This window comes from Trichomycterus rosablanca, chromosome 1 (assembly GCF_030014385.1).
Source record: "Trichomycterus rosablanca isolate fTriRos1 chromosome 1, fTriRos1.hap1, whole genome shotgun sequence".
In the NCBI taxonomy this organism is placed as follows: domain Eukaryota; kingdom Metazoa; phylum Chordata; class Actinopteri; order Siluriformes; family Trichomycteridae; genus Trichomycterus; species Trichomycterus rosablanca.
The window spans coordinates 8,267,527-8,289,923 of record NC_085988.1 but is presented as its reverse complement, the minus strand read 5'-3'; the positions used below and the strand labels follow the sequence as shown (position 1 = coordinate 8,289,923).

Sequence of the window (22,397 nt, the reverse complement as noted above, 5' to 3'; positions counted from 1 at the left end):
ATTTTTCATGTCAAATTAAATGTTGAGTGTCTGGATTTAGGCTGTTTATCCCATTTTTCATGTCAAATTAAATGTTGAGTGTCTGGATTTAGGCAGTTTATCCCATTTGTCATGTCAAATTAAATGCTGAGTGTCTGGATTTAGGCAGTGTATCCCATTTGTCATGTCAAATTAAATGCCGTGTCTGGATTTAGGCAGTTTATCCCATTTGTCATGTCAAATTAAATGCTGAGTGTCTGGATTTACGCAGTTTATCCCATTTGTCATGTCGAATTAATTGTTGAGTGTCTGGATTTAGGCAGTTTATCCCATTTGTCATGTCAAATTAATTGTTGAGTGTCTGGATTTAGGCAGTTTATCCCATTTGTCATGTCAAATTAAATGCTGAGTGTCTGGATTTACGCAGTTTATCCCATTTGTCATGTCAAATTAATTGTTGAGTGTCTGGATTTAGGCAGTTTATCCCATTTGTCATGTCAAATTAAATGTTGAGTGTCTGGATTTAGGCAGTTTATCCCATTTGTCATGTCAAATTAAATGTTGAGTGTCTGGATTAACGCAGTTCATCCCATTTGTCATGTAAAATTAAATGCTGAGTGTCTGGATTTAGGCAGTTTATCCCATTTATCATGTCAAATTCAATGTTGAGTGTCTGGATTTAGGCAGTTTATCCCATTTGTCATGTCAAATTAAATGCTGAGTGAGTGGATTTAGGCAGTTTATCCCATTTGTCATGTAAAATTAAATGTTGAGTGTCTGGATTTAGGCAGTTTATCCCATTTGTCATGTCAAATTTAATGTTGAGTGTCTGGATTTAGGCAGTTTATCCCATTTGTCATGTCAAATTGAATGTTGAGTGTCTGGATTTAGGCAGTTTATCCCATTTGTCATGGTAAATTGAATGTTGAGTGTCTGGATTTAGGCAGTTTATCCCATTTGTCATGTCAGATTAAATGTTGAGTGTCTGGATTTAGGCAGTTTATCCCATTTGTCATGTAAAATTAAATGCTGAGTGTCTGGATTTAGGCAGTTTATCCCATTTGTCATGTAAAATTAAATGTTGAGTGTCTGGATTTAGGCAGTTTATCCCATTTGTCATGTCAAATTAAATGTTGAGTGTCTGGATTTAGGCAGTTTATCCCATTTGTCATGTAAAATTAAATGTTGAGTGTCTGGATTTAGGCAGTTTATCCCATTTGTCATGTCAAATTAAATGCTGAGTGTCTGGATTTAGGCAGTTTATCCCATTTGTCATGTCAAATTAAATGTTGAGTGTCTGGATTAACGCAGTTCATCCCATTTGTCATGTAAAATTAAATGTTGAGTGTCTGGATTTAGGCAGTTTATCCCATTTGTCATGTCAAATTAAATGCTGAGTGTCTGGATTTAGGCAGTTTATCCCATTTATCATGTCAAATTAAATGTTGAGTGTCTGGATTTAGGCAGTTTATCCCATTTGTCATGTCAAATTAAATGCTGAGTGAGTGGATTTAGGCAGTTTATCCCATTTGTCATGTCAAATTAAATGTTGAGTGTCTGGATTTAGGCAGTTTATCCCATTTTTCATGTCAAATTAAATGTTGAGTGTCTGGATTTAGGCTGTTTATCCCATTTTTCATGTCAAATTAAATGTTGAGTGTCTGGATTTAGGCAGTTTATCCCATTTGTCATGTCAAATTAAATGCTGAGTGTCTGGATTTAGGCAGTGTATCCCATTTGTCATGTCAAATTAAATGCCGTGTCTGGATTTAGGCAGTTTATCCCATTTGTCATGTCAAATTAAATGCTGAGTGTCTGGATTTACGCAGTTTATCCCATTTGTCATGTCGAATTAATTGTTGAGTGTCTGGATTTAGGCAGTTTATCCCATTTGTCATGTCAAATTAATTGTTGAGTGTCTGGATTTAGGCAGTTTATCCCATTTGTCATGTCAAATTAAATGCTGAGTGTCTGGATTTACGCAGTTTATCCCATTTGTCATGTCAAATTAATTGTTGAGTGTCTGGATTTAGGCAGTTTATCCCATTTGTCATGTCAAATTAAATGTTGAGTGTCTGGATTTAGGCAGTTTATCCCATTTGTCATGTCAAATTAAATGTTGAGTGTCTGGATTAACGCAGTTCATCCCATTTGTCATGTAAAATTAAATGCTGAGTGTCTGGATTTAGGCAGTTTATCCCATTTATCATGTCAAATTCAATGTTGAGTGTCTGGATTTAGGCAGTTTATCCCATTTGTCATGTCAAATTAAATGCTGAGTGAGTGGATTTAGGCAGTTTATCCCATTTGTCATGTAAAATTAAATGTTGAGTGTCTGGATTTAGGCAGTTTATCCCATTTGTCATGTCAAATTTAATGTTGAGTGTCTGGATTTAGGCAGTTTATCCCATTTGTCATGTCAAATTTAATGTTGAGTGTCTGGATTTAGGCAGTTTATCCCATTTGTCATGTCAAATTAAATGCTGAGTGTCTGGATTTAGGCAGTTTATCCCATTTGTCATGTCAAATTAATTGTTGAGTGTCTGGATTTAGGCAGTTTATCCCATTTGTCATGTCAAATTAAATGCTGAGTGTCTGGATTTAGGCAGTTTATCCCATTTGTCATGTCAAATTAAATGTTGAGTGTCTGGATTAACGCAGTTCATCCCATTTGTCATGTCAAATTAATTGTTGAGTGTCTGGATTTAGGCAGTTTATCCCATTTGTCATGTCAAATTAAATGCTGAGTGTCTGGATTTAGGCAGTTTATCCCATTTGTCATGTCAAATTAAATGTTGAGTGTCTGGATTAACGCAGTTCATCCCATTTGTCATGTAAAATTAAATGCTGAGTGTCTGGATTTAGGCAGTTTATCCCATTTATCATGTCAAATTAAATGTTGAGTGTCTGGATTTAGGCAGTTTATCCCATTTGTCATGTCAAATTAAATGCTGAGTGAGTGGATTTAGGCAGTTTATCCCATTTGTCATGTCAAATTAAATGTTGAGTGTCTGGATTTAGGCAGTTTATCCCATTTATCATGTCAAATTAAATGTTGAGTGTCTGAATTTAGGCAGTTTATCCAATTTTTCATGTCAAATTAAATGCTGAGTGTCTGGATTTAGGCAGTTTATCCCATTTGTCATGTCAAATTAAATGTTGAGTGTCTGGATTTAGGCAGTTTATCCCATTTGTCATGTCAAATTAAATGCCGTGTCTGGATTTAGGCAGTTTATCCCATTTGTCATGTTAAATTAAATGTTGAGTGTCTGGATTTAGGCAGTTTATCCCATTTGTCATGGTAAATTGAATGTTGAGTGTCTGGATTTAGGCAGTTTATCCCATTTGTCATGTCAGATTAAATGTTGAGTGTCTGGATTTAGGCAGTTTATCCCATTTGTCATGTCAAATTGAATGTTGAGTGTCTGGATTTAGGCAGTTTATCCCATTTGTCATGGTAAATTGAATGTTGAGTGTCTGGATTTAGGCAGTTTATCCCATTTGTCATGTCAGATTAAATGTTGAGTGTCTGGATTTAGGCAGTTTATCCCATTTGTCATGTAAAATTAAATGCTGAGTGTCTGGATTTAGGCAGTTTATCCCATTTGTCATGTAAAATTAAATGTTGAGTGTCTGGATTTAGGCAGTTTATCCCATTTGTCATGTCAAATTAAATGTTGAGTGTCTGGATTTAGGCAGTTTATCCCATTTGTCATGTAAAATTAAATGTTGAGTGTCTGGATTTAGGCAGTTTATCCCATTTGTCATGTAAAATTAAATGCTGAGTGTCTGGATTTAGGCAGTTTATCCCATTTATCATGTCAAATTAAATGTTGAGTGTCTGGATTTAGGCAGTTTATCCCATTTGTCATGTCAAATTAAATGCTGAGTGAGTGGATTTAGGCAGTTTATCCCATTTGTCATGTCAAATTAAATGTTGAGTGTCTGGATTTAGGCAGTTTATCCCATTTTTCATGTCAAATTAAATGTTGAGTGTCTGGATTTAGGCTGTTTATCCCATTTTTCATGTCAAATTAAATGTTGAGTGTCTGGATTTAGGCAGTTTATCCCATTTGTCATGTCAAATTAAATGCTGAGTGTCTGGATTTAGGCAGTGTATCCCATTTGTCATGTCAAATTAAATGCCGTGTCTGGATTTAGGCAGTTTATCCCATTTGTCATGTCAAATTAAATGCTGAGTGTCTGGATTTACGCAGTTTATCCCATTTGTCATGTCAAATTAATTGTTGAGTGTCTGGATTTAGGCAGTTTATCCCATTTGTCATGTCAAATTAATTGTTGAGTGTCTGGATTTAGGCAGTTTATCCCATTTGTCATGTCAAATTAAATGCTGAGTGTCTGGATTTACGCAGTTTATCCCATTTGTCATGTCAAATTAATTGTTGAGTGTCTGGATTTAGGCAGTTTATCCCATTTGTCATGTCAAATTAAATGTTGAGTGTCTGGATTTAGGCAGTTTATCCCATTTGTCATGTCAAATTAAATGTTGAGTGTCTGGATTAACGCAGTTCATCCCATTTGTCATGTAAAATTAAATGCTGAGTGTCTGGATTTAGGCAGTTTATCCCATTTATCATGTCAGATTAAATGTTGAGTGTCTGGATTTAGGCAGTTTATCCCATTTGTCATGTCAAATTAAATGCTGAGTGAGTGGATTTAGGCAGTTTATCCCATTTGTCATGTAAAATTAAATGTTGAGTGTCTGGATTTAGGCAGTTTATCCCATTTGTCATGTCAAATTTAATGTTGAGTGTCTGGATTTAGGCAGTTTATCCCATTTGTCATGTCAAATTTAATGTTGAGTGTCTGGATTTAGGCAGTTTATCCCATTTGTCATGTCAAATTAAATGCTGAGTGTCTGGATTTAGGCAGTTTATCCCATTTGTCATGTCAAATTAATTGTTGAGTGTCTGGATTTAGGCAGTTTATCCCATTTGTCATGTCAAATTAAATGCTGAGTGTCTGGATTTAGGCAGTTTATCCCATTTGTCATGTCAAATTAAATGTTGAGTGTCTGGATTAACGCAGTTCATCCCATTTGTCATGTAAAATTAAATGCTGAGTGTCTGGATTTAGGCAGTTTATCCCATTTATCATGTCAAATTAAATGTTGAGTGTCTGGATTTAGGCAGTTTATCCCATTTGTCATGTCAAATTAAATGCTGAGTGAGTGGATTTAGGCAGTTTATCCCATTTGTCATGTCAAATTAAATGTTGAGTGTCTGGATTTAGGCAGTTTATCCCATTTTTCATGTCAAATTAAATGTTGAGTGTCTGGATTTAGGCTGTTTATCCCATTTTTCATGTCAAATTAAATGTTGAGTGTCTGGATTTAGGCAGTTTATCCCATTTGTCATGTCAAATTAAATGCTGAGTGTCTGGATTTAGGCAGTGTATCCCATTTGTCATGTCAAATTAAATGCCGTGTCTGGATTTAGGCAGTTTATCCCATTTGTCATGTCAAATTAAATGCTGAGTGTCTGGATTTACGCAGTTTATCCCATTTGTCATGTCAAATTAAGTGCTGAGTGTCTGGATTTAGGCAGTTTATCCCATTTGTCATGTCAAATTAAATGTTGAGTGTCTGGATTTAGGCAGTTTATCCCATTTGTCATGTCAAATTGAATGTTGAGTGTCTGGATTTAGGCAGTTTATCCCATTTGTCATGTCAGATTAAATGTTGAGTGTCTGGATTTATGCAGTTTATCCCATTTGTCATGTCAAATTAAATGTTGAGTGTCTGGATTTAGGCAGTTTATCCCATTTGTCATGTCAAATTGAATGTTGAGTGTCTGGATTTAGGCAGTTTATCCCATTTGTCATGGTAAATTGAATGTTGAGTGTCTGGATTTATGCAGTTTATCCCATTTGTCATGTCAGATTAAATGTTGAGTGTCTGGATTTAGGCAGTTTATCCCATTTGTCATGTAAAATTAAATGCTGAGTGTCTGGATTTAGGCAGTTTATCCCATTTGTCATGTAAAATTAAATGTTGAGTGTCTGGATTTAGGCAGTTTATCCCATTTGTCATGTCAAATTAAATGTTGAGTGTCTGGATTTAGGCAGTTTATCCCATTTGTCATGTAAAATTAAATGTTGAGTGTCTGGATTTAGGCAGTTTATCCCATTTGTCATGTCAAATTAAATGCTGAGTGTCTGGATTTAGGCAGTTTATCCCATTTGTCATGTCAGATTAAATGTTGAGTGTCTGGATTTAGGCAGTTTATCCCATTTGTCATGTAAAATTAAATGCTGAGTGTCTGGATTTAGGCAGTTTATCCCATTTGTCATGTAAAATTAAATGTTGAGTGTCTGGATTTAGGCAGTTTATCCCATTTGTCATGTCAAATTAAATGTTGAGTGTCTGGATTTAGGCAGTTTATCCCATTTGTCATGTAAAATTAAATGTTGAGTGTCTGGATTTAGGCAGTTTATCCCATTTGTCATGTCAAATTAAATGCTGAGTGTCTGGATTTAGGCAGTTTATCCCATTTGTCATGTCAAATTAAATGCTGAGTTTCTGGATTTAGGCAGTTTATCCCATTTGTCATGTCAAATTAAATGTTGAGTGTCTGGATTTAGGCAGTTTATCCCATTTGTCATGTCAAATTAAATGCTGAGTGAGTGGATTTAGGCAGTTTATCCCATTTGTCATGTCAAATTAAATGCTGAGTGTCTGGATTTAGGCAGTTTATCCCATTTGTCATGTCAAATTAAATGTTGAGTGTCTGGATTAACGCAGTTCATCCCATTTGTCATGTCAAATTAAATGCTGAGTGTCTGGATTTAGGCATTTTATCCCATTTATCATGTCAAATTAAATGTTGAGTGTCTGGATTTAGGCAGTTTATCCCATTTGTCATGTCAAATTAAATGCTGAGTGAGTGGATTTAGGCAGTTTATCCCATTTGTCATGTCAAATTAAATGTTGAGTGTCTGGATTTAGGCAGTTTATCCCATTTGTCATGTCAAATTAAATGTTGAGTGTCTGGATTTAGGCAGTTTATCCCATTTGTCATGTCAAATTAAATGCCGTGTCTGGATTTAGGCAGTTTATCCCATTTGTCATGTCAAATTAAATGCTGAGTGTCTGGGTTTACGCAGTTTATCCCATTTGTCATGTCAAATTAAGTGCTGAGTGTCTGGATTTAGGCAGTTTATCCCATTTGTCATGTCAAATTAAATGTTGAGTGTCTGGATTTAGGCAGTTTATCCCATTTGTCATGTCAAATTTAATGTTGAGTGTCTGGATTTAGGCAGTTTATCCCATTTGTCATGTCAAATTAAATGCTGAGTGAGTGGATTTAGGCAGTTTATCCCATTTGTCATGTCAAATTAATTGTTGAGTGTCTGGATTTAGGCAGTTTATCCCATTTGTCATGTCAAATTAAATGCTGAGTGTCTGGATTTAGGCAGTTTATCCCATTTATCATGTCAAATTAAATGTTGAGTGTCTGAATTTAGGCAGTTTATCCCATTTTTCATGTCAAATTAAATGTTGAGTGTCTGGATTTAGGCAGTTTATCCCATTTGTCATGTCAAATTTAATGTTGAGTGTCTGGATTTAGGCAGTTTATCCCATTTGTCATGTCAAATTAAATGCTGAGTGTCTGGATTTAGGCAGTTTATCCCATTTGTCATGTCAAATTAAATGCTGAGTGTCTGGATTTAGGCAGTTTATCCCATTTGTCATGTCAAATTAAATGCTGAGTGTCTGGATTTAGGCAGTTTATCCCATTTGTCATGTCAAATTAAATGCTGAGTGAGTGGATTTAGGCAGTTTATCCTATTTGTCATGTCAAATTAAATGTTGAGTGTCTGGATTTAGGCAGTTTATCCCATTTATCATGTCAAATTAAATGTTGAGTGTCTGAATTTAGGCAGTTTATCCCATTTTTCATGTCAAATTAAATGCTGAGTGTCTGGATTTAGGCAGTTTATCCCATTTGTCATGTCAAATTTAATGTTGAGTGTCTGGATTTAGGCAGTTTATCCCATTTGTCATGTCAAATTAAATGCTGAGTGTCTGGATTTAGGCAGTTTATCCCATTTGTCATGTCAAATTAAATGCCGTGTCTGGATTTAGGCAGTTTATCCCATTTGTCATGTCAAATTAAATGCTGAGTGTCTGGATTTACGCAGTTTATCCCATTTGTCATGTCAAATTAAGTGCTGAGTGGCTGTATTTAGGCAGTTTATCCCATTTGTCATGTCAAATTAAATGTTGAGTGTCTGGATTTAGGCAGTTTATCCCATTTGTCATGTCAAATTTAATGTTGAGTGTCTGGATTTAGGCAGTTTATCCCATTTGTCATGTCAAATTAAATGCTGAGTGAGTGGATTTAGGCAGTTTATCCCATTTGTCATGTCAAATTAATTGTTGAGTGTCTGGATTTAGGCAGTTTATCCCATTTGTCATGTTAAATTGAATGTTGAGTGTCTGGATTTAGGCAGTTTATCCCATTTGTCATGTCAAATTAAATGTTGAGTGTTTGGATTAACGCAGTTCATCCCATTTGTCATGTAAAATTAAATGCTGAGTGTCTGGATTTAGGCAGTTTATCCCATTTGTCATGTCAAATTAAATGCTGAGTGTCTGGATTTAGGCAGTTTATCCCATTGATCATGTCAAATTAAATGTTGAGTGTCTGGATTTAGGCAGTTTATCCCATTTTTCATGTCAAATTAAATGTTGAGTGTCTGGATTTATGCAGTTTATCCCATTTGTCATGTCAAATTAAATGTTGAGTGTCTGGATTTAGGCAGTTTATCCCATTTGTCATGTCAAATTAAATGTTGAGTGTCTGGATTTAGGCAGTTTATCCCATTTGTCATGTCAAATTAAATGTTGAGTGTCTGGATTTATGCAGTTTATCCCATTTGTCATGTCAAATTAAATGTTGAGTGTCTGGATTTAGGCAGTTTATCCCATTTGTCATGTCAAATTAAATGTTGAGTGTCTGGATTTAGGCAGTTTATCCCATTTGTCATGTCAAATTAAATGTTGAGTGTCTGGATTTATGCAGTTTATCCCATTTGTCATGTCAAATTAAATGCTGAGTGAGTGGATTTAGGCAGTTTATCCCATTTGTCATGTCAAATTAAATGTTGAGTGTCTGGATTTAGGCAGTTTATCCCATTTGTCATGTCAAATTAAATGTTGAGTGTCTGGATTTAGGCAGTTTATCCCATTTGTCATGTCAAATTAAATGCCGTGTCTGGATTTAGGCAGTTTATCCCATTTGTCATGTCAAATTAAATGCTGAGTGTCTGGGTTTACGCAGTTTATCCCATTTGTCATGTCAAATTAAGTGCTGAGTGTCTGGATTTAGGCAGTTTATCCCATTTGTCATGTCAAATTAAATGTTGAGTGTCTGGATTTAGGCAGTTTATCCCATTTGTCATGTCAAATTTAATGTTGAGTGTCTGGATTTAGGCAGTTTATCCCATTTGTCATGTCAAATTAAATGCTGAGTGAGTGGATTTAGGCAGTTTATCCCATTTGTCATGTCAAATTAATTGTTGAGTGTCTGGATTTAGGCAGTTTATCCCATTTGTCATGTCAAATTAAATGCTGAGTGTCTGGATTTAGGCAGTTTATCCCATTTATCATGTCAAATTAAATGTTGAGTGTCTGAATTTAGGCAGTTTATCCCATTTTTCATGTCAAATTAAATGTTGAGTGTCTGGATTTAGGCAGTTTATCCCATTTGTCATGTCAAATTTAATGTTGAGTGTCTGGATTTAGGCAGTTTATCCCATTTGTCATGTCAAATTAAATGCTGAGTGTCTGGATTTAGGCAGTTTATCCCATTTGTCATGTCAAATTAAATGCTGAGTGTCTGGATTTAGGCAGTTTATCCCATTTGTCATGTCAAATTAAATGCTGAGTGTCTGGATTTAGGCAGTTTATCCCATTTGTCATGTCAAATTAAATGCTGAGTGAGTGGATTTAGGCAGTTTATCCTATTTGTCATGTCAAATTAAATGTTGAGTGTCTGGATTTAGGCAGTTTATCCCATTTATCATGTCAAATTAAATGTTGAGTGTCTGAATTTAGGCAGTTTATCCCATTTTTCATGTCAAATTAAATGCTGAGTGTCTGGATTTAGGCAGTTTATCCCATTTGTCATGTCAAATTTAATGTTGAGTGTCTGGATTTAGGCAGTTTATCCCATTTGTCATGTCAAATTAAATGCTGAGTGTCTGGATTTAGGCAGTTTATCCCATTTGTCATGTCAAATTAAATGCCGTGTCTGGATTTAGGCAGTTTATCCCATTTGTCATGTCAAATTAAATGCTGAGTGTCTGGATTTACGCAGTTTATCCCATTTGTCATGTCAAATTAAGTGCTGAGTGGCTGTATTTAGGCAGTTTATCCCATTTGTCATGTCAAATTAAATGTTGAGTGTCTGGATTTAGGCAGTTTATCCCATTTGTCATGTCAAATTTAATGTTGAGTGTCTGGATTTAGGCAGTTTATCCCATTTGTCATGTCAAATTAAATGCTGAGTGAGTGGATTTAGGCAGTTTATCCCATTTGTCATGTCAAATTAATTGTTGAGTGTCTGGATTTAGGCAGTTTATCCCATTTGTCATGTTAAATTGAATGTTGAGTGTCTGGATTTAGGCAGTTTATCCCATTTGTCATGTCAAATTAAATGTTGAGTGTTTGGATTAACGCAGTTCATCCCATTTGTCATGTAAAATTAAATGCTGAGTGTCTGGATTTAGGCAGTTTATCCCATTTGTCATGTCAAATTAAATGCTGAGTGTCTGGATTTAGGCAGTTTATCCCATTGATCATGTCAAATTAAATGTTGAGTGTCTGGATTTAGGCAGTTTATCCCATTTTTCATGTCAAATTAAATGTTGAGTGTCTGGATTTATGCAGTTTATCCCATTTGTCATGTCAAATTAAATGTTGAGTGTCTGGATTTAGGCAGTTTATCCCATTTGTCATGTCAAATTAAATGTTGAGTGTCTGGATTTAGGCAGTTTATCCCATTTGTCATGTCAAATTAAATGTTGAGTGTCTGGATTTATGCAGTTTATCCCATTTGTCATGTCAAATTAAATGTTGAGTGTCTGGATTTAGGCAGTTTATCCCATTTGTCATGTCAAATTAAATGCTGAGTGTCTGGATTTATGCACTTTATCCCATTTGTCATGTCAAATTAAATGCTGAGTGTCTGGATTTAGGCAGTTTATCCCATTTGTCATGTCAAATTGAATGTTGAGTGTCTGGATTTAGGCAGTTTATCCCATTTGTCATGTTAAATTGAATGTTGAGTGTCTGGATTTAGGCAGTTTATCCCATTTGTCATGTCAAATTAAATGTTGAGTGTCTGGATTTAGGCAGTTTATCCCATTTGTCATGTAAAATTTAATGTTGAGTGTCTGGATTTAGGCAGTTTATCCCATTTGTCATGTCAAATTGAATGTTGAGTGTCTGGATTTAGGCAGTTTATCCCATTTGTCATGTTAAATTGAATGTTGAGTGTCTGGATTTAGGCAGTTTATCCCATTTGTCATGTCAAATTAAATGCTGAGTGTCTGGATTTAGGCAGTTTATCCCATTTGTCATGTAAAATTAAATGTTGAGTGTCTGGATTTAGGCAGTTTATCCCATTTGTCATGTCAAATTAAATGTTGAGTGTCTGGATTTAGGCAGTTTATCCCATTTGTCATGTCAAATTAAATGTTGATTGTCTGGATTAACGCAGTTTATCCCATTTGTCATGTCAAATTAAATGTTGAGTGTCTGGATTTAGGCAGTTTATCCCATTTGTCATGTCAAATTAAATGCTGAGTGTCTGGATTTAGGCAGTTTATCCCATTTTTCATGTCAAATTAAATGCTGAGTGTCTGGATTAACGCAGTTTATCCCATTTGTCATGTCAAATTAAATGCTGAGTGTCTGGATTTAGGCAGTTTATCCCATTTTTCATGTCAAATTACATGCTGAGTGTCTGGATTTAGGCAGTTTATCCCATTTTTCATGTCAAATTAAATGCTGAGTGTCTGGATTAACGCAGTTTATCCCATTTGTCATGTCAAATTAAATGCTGAGTTTCTGGATTGACGCAGTTTATCCCATTTGTCATGTCAAATTAAATGCTGAGTGTCTGGATTTACGCAGTTTATCCCATTTGTCATGTCAAATTAAATGCTGAGTGTCTGGATTTAGGCACTTTATCCCATTTTTCATGTCAAATTAAATGCTCAGTGTCTGGATTTAGGCAGTTTATCCCATTTGTCATGTCAAATTAAATGCTGAGTGTCTGGATTTAGGCAGTTTATCCCATTTGTCATGTCAAATTAAATGCTGAGTGTCTGGATTTAGGCAGTTTATCCCATTTGTCATGTCAAATTAAATGCTGAGTGTCTGGATTTAGGCAGTTTATCCCATTTGTCATGTCAAATTAAATGCTGAGTGTCTGGATTTACGCAGTTTATCCCATTTGTCATGTCAAATTAAATGCTGAGTGTCTGGATTTACGCAGTTTATCCCATTTGTCATGTCAAATTAAATGTTGAGTGTCTGGATTTAGGCAGTTTATCCCATTTGTCATGTCAAATTAAATGTTGAGTGTCTGTATTTAGGCAGTTTATCCCATTTGTCATGTCAAATTAAATGTTGAGTGTCTGGATTTAGGCAGTTTATCCCATTTGTCATGTCAAATTAAGTGCTGAGTGTCTGGATTTAGGCAGTTTATCCCATTTGTCATGTCAAATTAAATGTTGAGTGTCTGGATTTAGGCAGTTTATCCCATTTTTCATGTGAAATTAAATGTTGAGTGTTTGGATTTAGGCAGTTTATCCCATTTGTCATGTCAAATTAAATGCTGAGTGTCTGGATTTATGCAGTTTATCCCATTTTTCATGTTAAATTAAATGCTGAGTGTCTGGATTTACGCAGTTTATCTTATTTTTCATGTCAAATTAAATGATAAGTTACTAGAGGTGAAAAATCGCTGCCTTTTTGAATGTAGGGACACAGTTACAAGATAAGATAAGATAATCATTTATTAGTCCCACAGTGGGGAAATTCACAGTGTTGCAGCAGCGAAGGGACAGTAAAATACTCTGTACAAAAAAATAGACAATAAAAAGTACAATGTATAACAATAATAATAAAAAGTCAGAAAAACTGAAAAAACTCTATACAAATAATTACAAATAACAAATAATTGCACATGGGAAAATTATTGCACATTGTAATAGTTACACCTGGGGAAAAAGTTGCACATTGTTATGAATAATGAATAGTTTAAAGTGTGTGTGTGATCTGTCTGGAGCAGTGCTGGTTGTACACACTTACAGCAGCAGGAAGGAAGGACCTGCGATACATCGTTCATGTGGCTCTGTAGGTTCCTCGCTCGATTCCTGAGATCTTTAAAAAGCTTCTTCATCTTCGGCCTGACAGATACTTGTTGTGTGAAATTGTATTTTTTAGTAAAACCAGATTCATTTTACTCCACATGTTATTTTGCTTATTTCTGTCCACAGAGTTAATTTTAATCTGAAACGTGGTCTGTGTGTGTTTGCTTTGCAGATGTATATCGCTCTGATTTCACTACATGCTCTAATCATGGCCGCGTTCCACTTCACCTTTTGTTTTGAGCAGGACTGGACAAGTAAGTTGTTTTACCTTCTATTCACTAATTATCACAGATGTATGAAAATGTTTAAGTGGCCCCAAAAAACTGAGATGTTTTGTACATTTTTAAAGTAAAAAGACCAGCAGGTCCTTCAGCCTCTGTATGATGTTAGGTCCACCGTCCAATAGTGCTTAAACTCCAATTGTATGAGTGAGTCTTGGCTGCCTAACACACTGTCGGCGGTTGGTGGCTCGTCCCTCCTCAACCCAGTCGTCTGGACTATGTTTTCAAAGCAACTACAGAATCCAGGACCGACAGACCAAACTAAGCAAACTGTTGAGCAAACCGAGGGCGACAGTGGCAAAACCTCCCTTAAAATTACAGGAAGAAACCTTGAGAGGAACCAGACTCAACAGGGACTTCCATCATCCTTGGGTGGCCTGAAGATTTAAAGTCAGTCGGGTCTTTAAGAAATATAAACAATCAGCTCTGGAAGTAATACAAGACCAGTCCAAATTTCAGCATCTGTACATGTGTGACAGACGGTCTGTTCCATTCCTGTGTCTGTTGAGTTCCAACACAAGGCTGAGATTGGCAAAAGACCACAAGGATAGGATCGTAGAGAACTGGAATAATTTCCTCTGTTGAGTCCAGTTTTTAGTGGCCCAACACCTAGTCGTGGGGCTGCTTTGGCCACGTACCAGGTCATTCATTACCTTCTGCTCTGGTACTGTTCCCATAGTACTCTGGGGATTGGCTTTTCCAGCAGGTCAGTCGAGATGTGGCTGGAGAACCAGCGGATCAAGATTCTGTCATGGTCAGCTAAATCTCCAGAGCTGAACCCCCTTCAAAAATGGAACTGTTCAGATCTGATCAGATTAACACTATTATTACAGTGAAACATGGTGGTGGTAGCATCACGCTGAGGTGTTCATCTCAGCATCAGATTAACACCATCATTACAGTGAAACATGGTGGTGGTAGCATCACGCTGAGGTGTGCTTCTCAGCATCAGATTAACACCATCATTACAGTGAAACATGGTGGTGGTAGCATCATGCTGAGGTGTTCATCTCAGCATCAGATTAACACCATCATTACAGTGAAACATGGTGGTGGTAGCATCACGCTGAGGTGTGCTTCTCAGCATCAGATTAACACCATCATTACAGTGAAACATGGTGGTGGTAGCATCATGCTGAGGTGTTCATCTCAGCATCAGATTAACACCATCATTACAGTGAAACATGGTGGTGGTAGCATCACGCTGAGGTGTGCTTCTCAGCATCAGATTAACACCATCATTACAGTGAAACATGGTGGTGGTAGCATCATGCTGAGGTGTTCATCTCAGCATCAGATTAACACCATCATTATAGTGAAACATGGTGGTGGTAGCATCACGCTGACGTGTGCTTCTCAGCATCAGATTAACATCATTACAGTGAAACATGGTGGTGGTAGCATCACGCTGAGGTGTGCTTCTCAGCATCAGATTAACACCATCATTACAGTGAAACATGGTGGTGGTAGCATCACGCTGAGGTGTGCTTCTCAGCATCAGACTAACACCATCATTACAGTGAAATATGGTGGTGGTAGCATCACGCTGGGGTGTGCTTCTCAGCATCAGATTAACACCATCATTACAGTGAAACATGGTGGTGGTAGCATCACGCTGAGGTGTGCTTCTCAGCATCAGACTAACACCATCATTACAGTGAAACATGGTGGTGGTAGCATCACGCTGAGGTGTGCTTCTCAGCATCAGACTAACACCATCATTACAGTGAAACATTGTGGTGGTAGCATCACGCTGAGGTGTGCTTCTCAGCATCAGATTAACACCATCATTACAGTGAAACATGGTGGTGGTAGCATCACGCTGAGGTGTGCTTCTCAGCATCAGATTAACACCATCATTACAGTGAAACATGGTGGTGGTAGCATCACGCTGAGGTGTGCTTCTCAGCATCAGACTAACACCATCATTACAGTGAAACATGGTGGTGGTAGCATCACGCTGAGGTGTGCTTCTCAGCATCAGATTAACACCATCATTACAGTGAAACATGGTGGTGGTAGCATCATGCTGAGGTGTTCATCTCAGCATCAGATTAACACCATCATTACAGTGAAACATGGTGGTGGTAGCATCATGCTGAGGTGTTCATCTCAGCATCAGATTAACACCATCATTACAGTGAAACATGGTGGTGGTAGCATCACGCTGAGGTGTGCTTCTCAGCATCAGATTAACACCATCATTACAGTGAAACATGGTGGTGGTAGCATCACGCTGAGGTGTGCTTCTCAGCATCAGATTAACACCATCATTACAGTGAAACATGGTGGTGGTAGCATCACGCTGAGGTGTGCTTCTCAGCATCAGACTAACACCATCATTACAGTGAAACATGGTGGTGGTAGCATCACGCTGAGGTGTGCTTCTCAGCATCAGACTAACACCATCATTACAGTGAAACATGGTGGTGGTAGCATCACGCTGAGGTGTGCTTCTCAGCATCAGACTAACACCATCATTACAGTGAAACATGGTGGTGGTAGCATCACGCTGAGGTGTGCTTCTCAGCATCAGACTAACACCATCATTACAGTGAAACATGGTGGTGGTAGCATCACGCTGAGGTGTTCATCTCAGCATCAGATTAACACCATCATTACAGTGAAACATGGTGGTGGTAGCATCACGCTGAGGTGTGCTTCTCAGCATCAGACTAACACCATCATTACAGTGAAACATGGTGGTGGTAGCATCACGCTGAGGTGTGCTTCTCAGCATCAGATTAACACCATCATTACAGTGAAACATGGTGGTGGTAGCATCACGCTGAGGTGTGCTTCTCAGCATCAGATTAACACCATCATTACAGTGAAACATGGTGGTGGTAGCATCACGCTGAGGTGTGCTTCTCAGCATCAGACTAACACCATCATTACAGTGAAACATGGTGGTGGTAGCATCACGCTGAGGTGTGCTTCTCAGCATCAGATTAACACCATCATTACAGTGAAACATGGTGGTGGTAGCATCACGCTGAGGTGTGCTTCTCAGCATCAGACTAACACCATCATTACAGTGAAACATGGTGGTGGTAGCATCACGCTGAGGTGTGCTTCTCAGCATCAGATTAACACCATCATTACAGTGAAACATGGTGGTGGTAGCATCATACTGAGATGTGCTTCTCAATGGAGCTTCTACAGTGTATTAAATAAAGGCTCCGAATACTTTAATGAATGAACGAGTTCAGTTCGTTTTGGCTTGTTCTGGGTGATTAAAACTCAAAACATCAACGTCTCTGTGTCCCAGAATGCAGCAGTTTCTCTCCCCCGGCGACGGTGATCCTCCTCATCCTGCTCTGCTTCGAGGGTCTGCTCTTCCTCCTCTTCACCTCCGTCATGTTCGGCACCCAGCTCCACTCCATCTGCACCGACGAGACCGTGAGTTTGCACCCTAACGCTCGTGACCACGCCCCATCCTGTTTGCTCTCTCTCGAGCGCTGCAGACGCCTTCAAACGCTCTGATCTTCAGAGTCTGAGCCGGGCTTCAGGCTTCCTCTCGCGTCTGCAGGAGCAAACACGTGCACGGCCACGAGATCCAGACCTTCGGGTCTCGCGATTATTATGGGCTGGAGTTCTTACAGTGAAGGGAAAACAATAGGCGACCACTTTAGTTTATTTTCGGCATTTATCAGACGCTTTCATCCAAAGTGACTTACAGTACTGTGACAGTATACTATCTAAGCAATTGAGGGTTAAGGGACTCGCTCAAGGGTCCAACAGTGGCAACCTGGCAGTGATGAGGCCTAAACCAGCGACCTTTTGTTTACTAGTCCAGTACCTTAACCACTAGGCTACAACTGCTCTAACATATACAAAAACAGTGACCACTACACATTATCTACATATTCAATTTCAAACAGTCCTCCACACTGTACCTAATACATCTTAATTCTGGTTTCTACATTTATACAGCCATAAATGAGGAGAAAAATAAATAAATAAGTAAATAAAATAAAGCAGGTACAGATGTACAAACCCCCAATTTTAGTTTTGTAATATAAACTTGGCAGTGAAAGAAATAGAGTATTACACGGTACAGAGTAAGACAAAATTAGCCTAGAAGAAGTCTAATAATGACTATAAAGTTTTAGAACACCCCAATTTTTCCAGTTTTTTTATTGAAACTCAAGCAGTTCAAGTCCAATGAATAGCTTGAAGTGGTACAAAGGTAAGTGCTGAACTGTCAGAGATTTAAAAAAAGTGAGGTTACCCTAAACTGAAAAATAATGTACATTTCAGCATTATAAAAAAAAGGGATGTGTCCCTTTTTCAGGGAACATAAAATGGGTTAACAACTTAAAGCTATTCTGCAGTAATGGAGGTTGATCAAGCCTTAAAAGTTGATGCTACCAATTCCTAGGGGTCTTCCAATTTTTCTTGATTGCTTACAACCCCCTCTGTCTGCATAAAAGTAGTGTTGGAACACACTGTGGTACCATACCCTTGTGAGCATTATTTGAACAGTATTGTTCTGCAGAAAGTATTGAGTTGCTATAAAAATGGCAAGAAAAATGCAATTAACAATGGAAGAGAGACAGACCATCGTAACACTTAAACATGTAGGTCTTTCCTATAGAAAAATTGCGAAGAAAATCAAGTTGTCGGTGAGTACAGTTTCCTTCACCATCAAAAGGCACTTAGAAACTGGGGGAAACTCTGACAGGAAGAGGTCTGACAGACCCAAAGCCACAACAGAATTAGAAGACAAGTTTCTGAGAGTCAGCAGCTTGCGTGATAGGCGGCATAGTTTAATAGTGGTCGTAGTAAGCGAGTCTCAGTTTCAACTGTGAAGAGAAGACTTCGAGTTGCAGGTTTGACAGGTTGAGTTGCAGCAAGAAATCCATTGCTAAGACGTCAGAATAAGAAAAAGAGGCTTTCCTGGGCCATGAAACACCGCCAATGGACTATTGAAGACTGGAAGAAGGTGTTAAGGACTGATCAATCAAAATTTTAAATCTTCGGTTTATCACGCAGGATTTTTAGTACGCCGTAGAGTAGGCGAACGGACGGTTCCTCAGTGTGTGACATCAACTACCAAACATGGAGGAGGAAGCGTGATGGTCTGGGGCTGTTTTGCTGGATCCAGGGTCGGTGACTTGTACAGAGTGAGAGGCACCCTGAACCAAAACGGCTACCACAGCATTCTGCAGCACCATGCAGTACCCTCTGGGATGTGCGTAGTTGGTCAGGGGTTCAACCTACAGCAAGATAATGACCCAAAACATAAGTCCAATCTTTGCCAGAACCTTTGGAAAAAATAACAAGATGGTAAGCTTGAAAACATGGAGTGGCCAGCACAGTCTCAGATTTGAACCCCATTGAGCTGGTTTGGGATTAACTGGACAGAAGAGTGAAAGCAAAGCAGCCTACATGTGTCACACATTTATGGGAACTTCTGCAACAGAATTGGGAAGAACTTTCTAAAGAATATTAAATTTTCATTGTAGAAAGAATGCCACGAGTGTGTTCAGCTGTTTTTATCTGCCAAAGGTATCTACTTTAATGAATCAAACTTTTATAATACATTTTGGTTTATAAATTAATTCCATGATTTATTTTTTTAACTTCAGTTGTTTTTTTGTTCTATGTCTTTATTTCAGAGTACAATAAGACATTAAACTGCATAAATTTCAATAAAAACTGGAAAAATTGGGGTGTTCTAAAACTTTTGACCGGTAGTGTATAAATATAGTTTATATAATAAATACGATTATTGGTGGGTGATTAAATAAGAGGTCCAATAAGAGTAAAGAGGTTTTGGAACATCCCATGAGATGAGGCTAATCATAGGTATAGAAAGAGGACAAACCATGTACAACCCTGATATTTTGTTAGTATAAACGAAGCGGAAAGATTTTCTAATTAAATTGCCGTAATTATTTATGAAACGGCTCTTCTGACCGTGAGTCGACTTCTTACTTTCAATTTTATGGAACAGATTCGAAGATTTGACTCAATGAATCGACTCATTCACAAACGACTCCTCACTGTTTTTACTAGGGATGTAACGATGCACCACAGTTAAAAATCGATTCACGTGTGTAACGATTAAAATCTGTGAATCGATATGCACTTTAAACAGCAGAGGGCGCTGGTGCTATTCACCTCGCCTGGTTGACGTCACTACAGGGTTGCCAGGTTCGGAATTTTCCAGCCAAATGTATGTATGTGAGGATACTTCCTTTATTTGTATTATTCATTTATTTATTTAATGTGGGATTTGTTTTAAAATTTCATTTCAGTTTTTTTTTTTAGAGAAAAAGGGAAATGTGCAGCATTATTTGGCATAGTTTGTACCTACCTCAGAAATAAAAAGCATTCATTATTTAGATAAATAAAAGATAAGCACAAATACAGTATTTTATTGTATTTATTTTAAAGAGAAATAATAAAAGGAAACTTTGTCATAATTTGTCTTCAATTTAATTTTGTTTAAAAAAAACGTATCGTAAACTCAGTATCATGGGTAGAGTGTATCGTTACATCCCTAGTTTTTACACAAGTGGTTTGTTGCCTAAATGATGCATTTCCAGTGGTTTTACTAAACTAAACTATTGGTGTAATTATTTATTAAATGACTCTTCTAACCGTGAATCGACTTCTACCTGTTAGAACAGATTTAAAGATTTAACCATCAATTGCTTAGACAAAATACTGTCAGGGTAATGTAAGTCGCTTTGCTAAATGGATAAAAGCGTCTGCTAAATGCCGGTAATGTAAATGTAAAAGAAGAGTAGAAAGTTTGTAAAACATTGAGGTTTTGGAACTAGGGTTGTCGCGATTGGTCGACGTATTGGTCGATGACATTGGCGCTAAAAATGCATCGATGGAAATTTTCTAAACCAATGCATCGCATTTAAAACATTTTTTTACAATTGTGCCATTCATAAAACAACGATTTCCTTCAGCACTACTTGCTGCGTGCATGATGTCAGTCGTATTTGGCTCCAGTCACTGGTTCTCGGTATTAAGCGCAGTCTTAAAAACAATGCCGTCTGCAGCAAAGTCAGAGATCTTTTGTAAAGGATTTTAAAGAAAAGCTAAATTTTTTAAGGACATAATAAGCAGGTGAGTTGGTAACAGGTGAGGGAATCATGGTCAGGATCAGTCTGTTCAAACCAGGATGGGGCGTGGCTCACTGTTAATGCAAGATTTCACATAATTTCATTCTTTTACCATCTACCGTACATAATATTGTGAAAAGATTCCGTTTGAATGTGCATGATATTTGAGTTCATCTGACGACACAGCATGAAAACCTGTCATGCTACTGTTGTAAATATAGCCGCGTGGGCTCGGGAGCACTTCAGAAAACCGCTGTCACTTAACACAGTCCGCCGCTGCATCAAGAAATTCAACCTGAAACTCTGTTACACAAAGAGAAAGCCGCACATCAACACTTCCTAATTGTGTGTCTGTGTTTGTGTCGTAGGGTATAGAGCAGCTGAAGAAGGAGGAGAGGAGGTGGCTAAAGAGGTCGAGGTGGTTGAACATGAGGCTGGTGTTCGGACACCCGTTCTCCGTAGCCTGGCTCAACCCTCTGGCCACGCCGGAACACGGCAAAGCGGACGCCTTCCAGTACGTCGTCTGATCCGGGCTGTGTCCCGATCCACTGCAGATAGTACACACGGACTGCCTTACTCTTTTACTTTCCCTTTCCTTTCTGAATGAATGAATGGGTCGGTTCTGGAAGCCCACTCTCCTGCAGAGATCATTTGGAAGCTGTTTGTTTGTTGGTTCTGGTGCATATGGGGCGACAAAGTGCTTGAAAATATGCAGGACAGTGGACGCCTGTTCCAGCACGCTTAGATCTGCAGCTCTTGAGTTCAGAATCAGAGTGGCCGTGCCTGAGGGAGAGAAGAATTCGACAGGGTTCTTCATTTCCCTTGCAGAAATGCGACCTCTGCTGGCTGCTTAAGTGGTGGATGATTCACAGAGGGTATAGCGTGACTCTCCAGACATGATAGTGGGGGGTGGTTGCTGGACAGTGGGCCTCCAGGACCGGAGTTGACAAATCATGTCTTTGTGTATCGCCTGGGATGGGACGTGTTCCAATCCACTACAAGAAGTGCAACATGGGTTCGGATTTTAAGCTCAGTATTTTCTTGCTTGTATTTTTACTACTTTTGTATCGTTCAGCCCCTCTGAACAAGTCAGAGTGCGGTCAAGCTCGGGATGTGTCCTAATACAACACAGGATATGGACTCGGATTGTTTGATTCAGAGATACAGCTGGGGAATTGGATATGACTAGATTGGGAGAAAAAGGATAAACTGAAAAAAATAAAGTGTAACTTTAAAAAAAGAAAGTTTACTTCGTTGTTTTTTTATTGTTGTTTTCTTCTTTAAATGACATGTTTGTATTCGGATGGTCAGATGGAGACACTGTACGGCCAAAAGTATTTGGACACCTGACCATGAGCTTGTTGGACGTCCAAGTATTAAAACAGAGTAAGCTCTGCGATCTTTTCAGCTACAACATCAGTCACTATTCTGAGAAGCTTCTCACACTGACGACTTTAAAGTGTGTCTGTGTATGGGAATTTGAGCCCTATCAGTAGTACAAAACAGCATTTGTACCTCTGGCACTGATGTTGATGTTCCAGTTCATTTCAAATCAGAATTAGCCCCACTGAACAGCTTTGGAATGAACCGGAACATCAGCTGAGGCTTTTTTGTCCCACCCATACAAACGCTGTCATACTTT

The 22,397-nt window shown here is 38.0% G+C and overlaps 1 protein-coding gene across 1 annotated transcript in view; it reads left to right on the top strand.

The window, feature by feature from the left end:
- The window catches only part of LOC134333721 (palmitoyltransferase ZDHHC3-like), a 74,487-nt gene extending 52,477 nt beyond the window's left edge, over positions 1–22,010 (top strand). The window contains exons 5-7 of the mRNA XM_063015888.1: positions 13,559–13,640; positions 16,939–17,069; positions 21,124–22,010. Coding sequence (XP_062871958.1) covers positions 13,559–13,640; positions 16,939–17,069; positions 21,124–21,282 — 372 coding nt within the window. The 3' untranslated portion in view covers positions 21,283–22,010. The remainder of the gene's footprint in view (positions 1–13,558; positions 13,641–16,938; positions 17,070–21,123) is intronic.
- Positions 22,011–22,397: the final 387 nt, after the last annotated feature.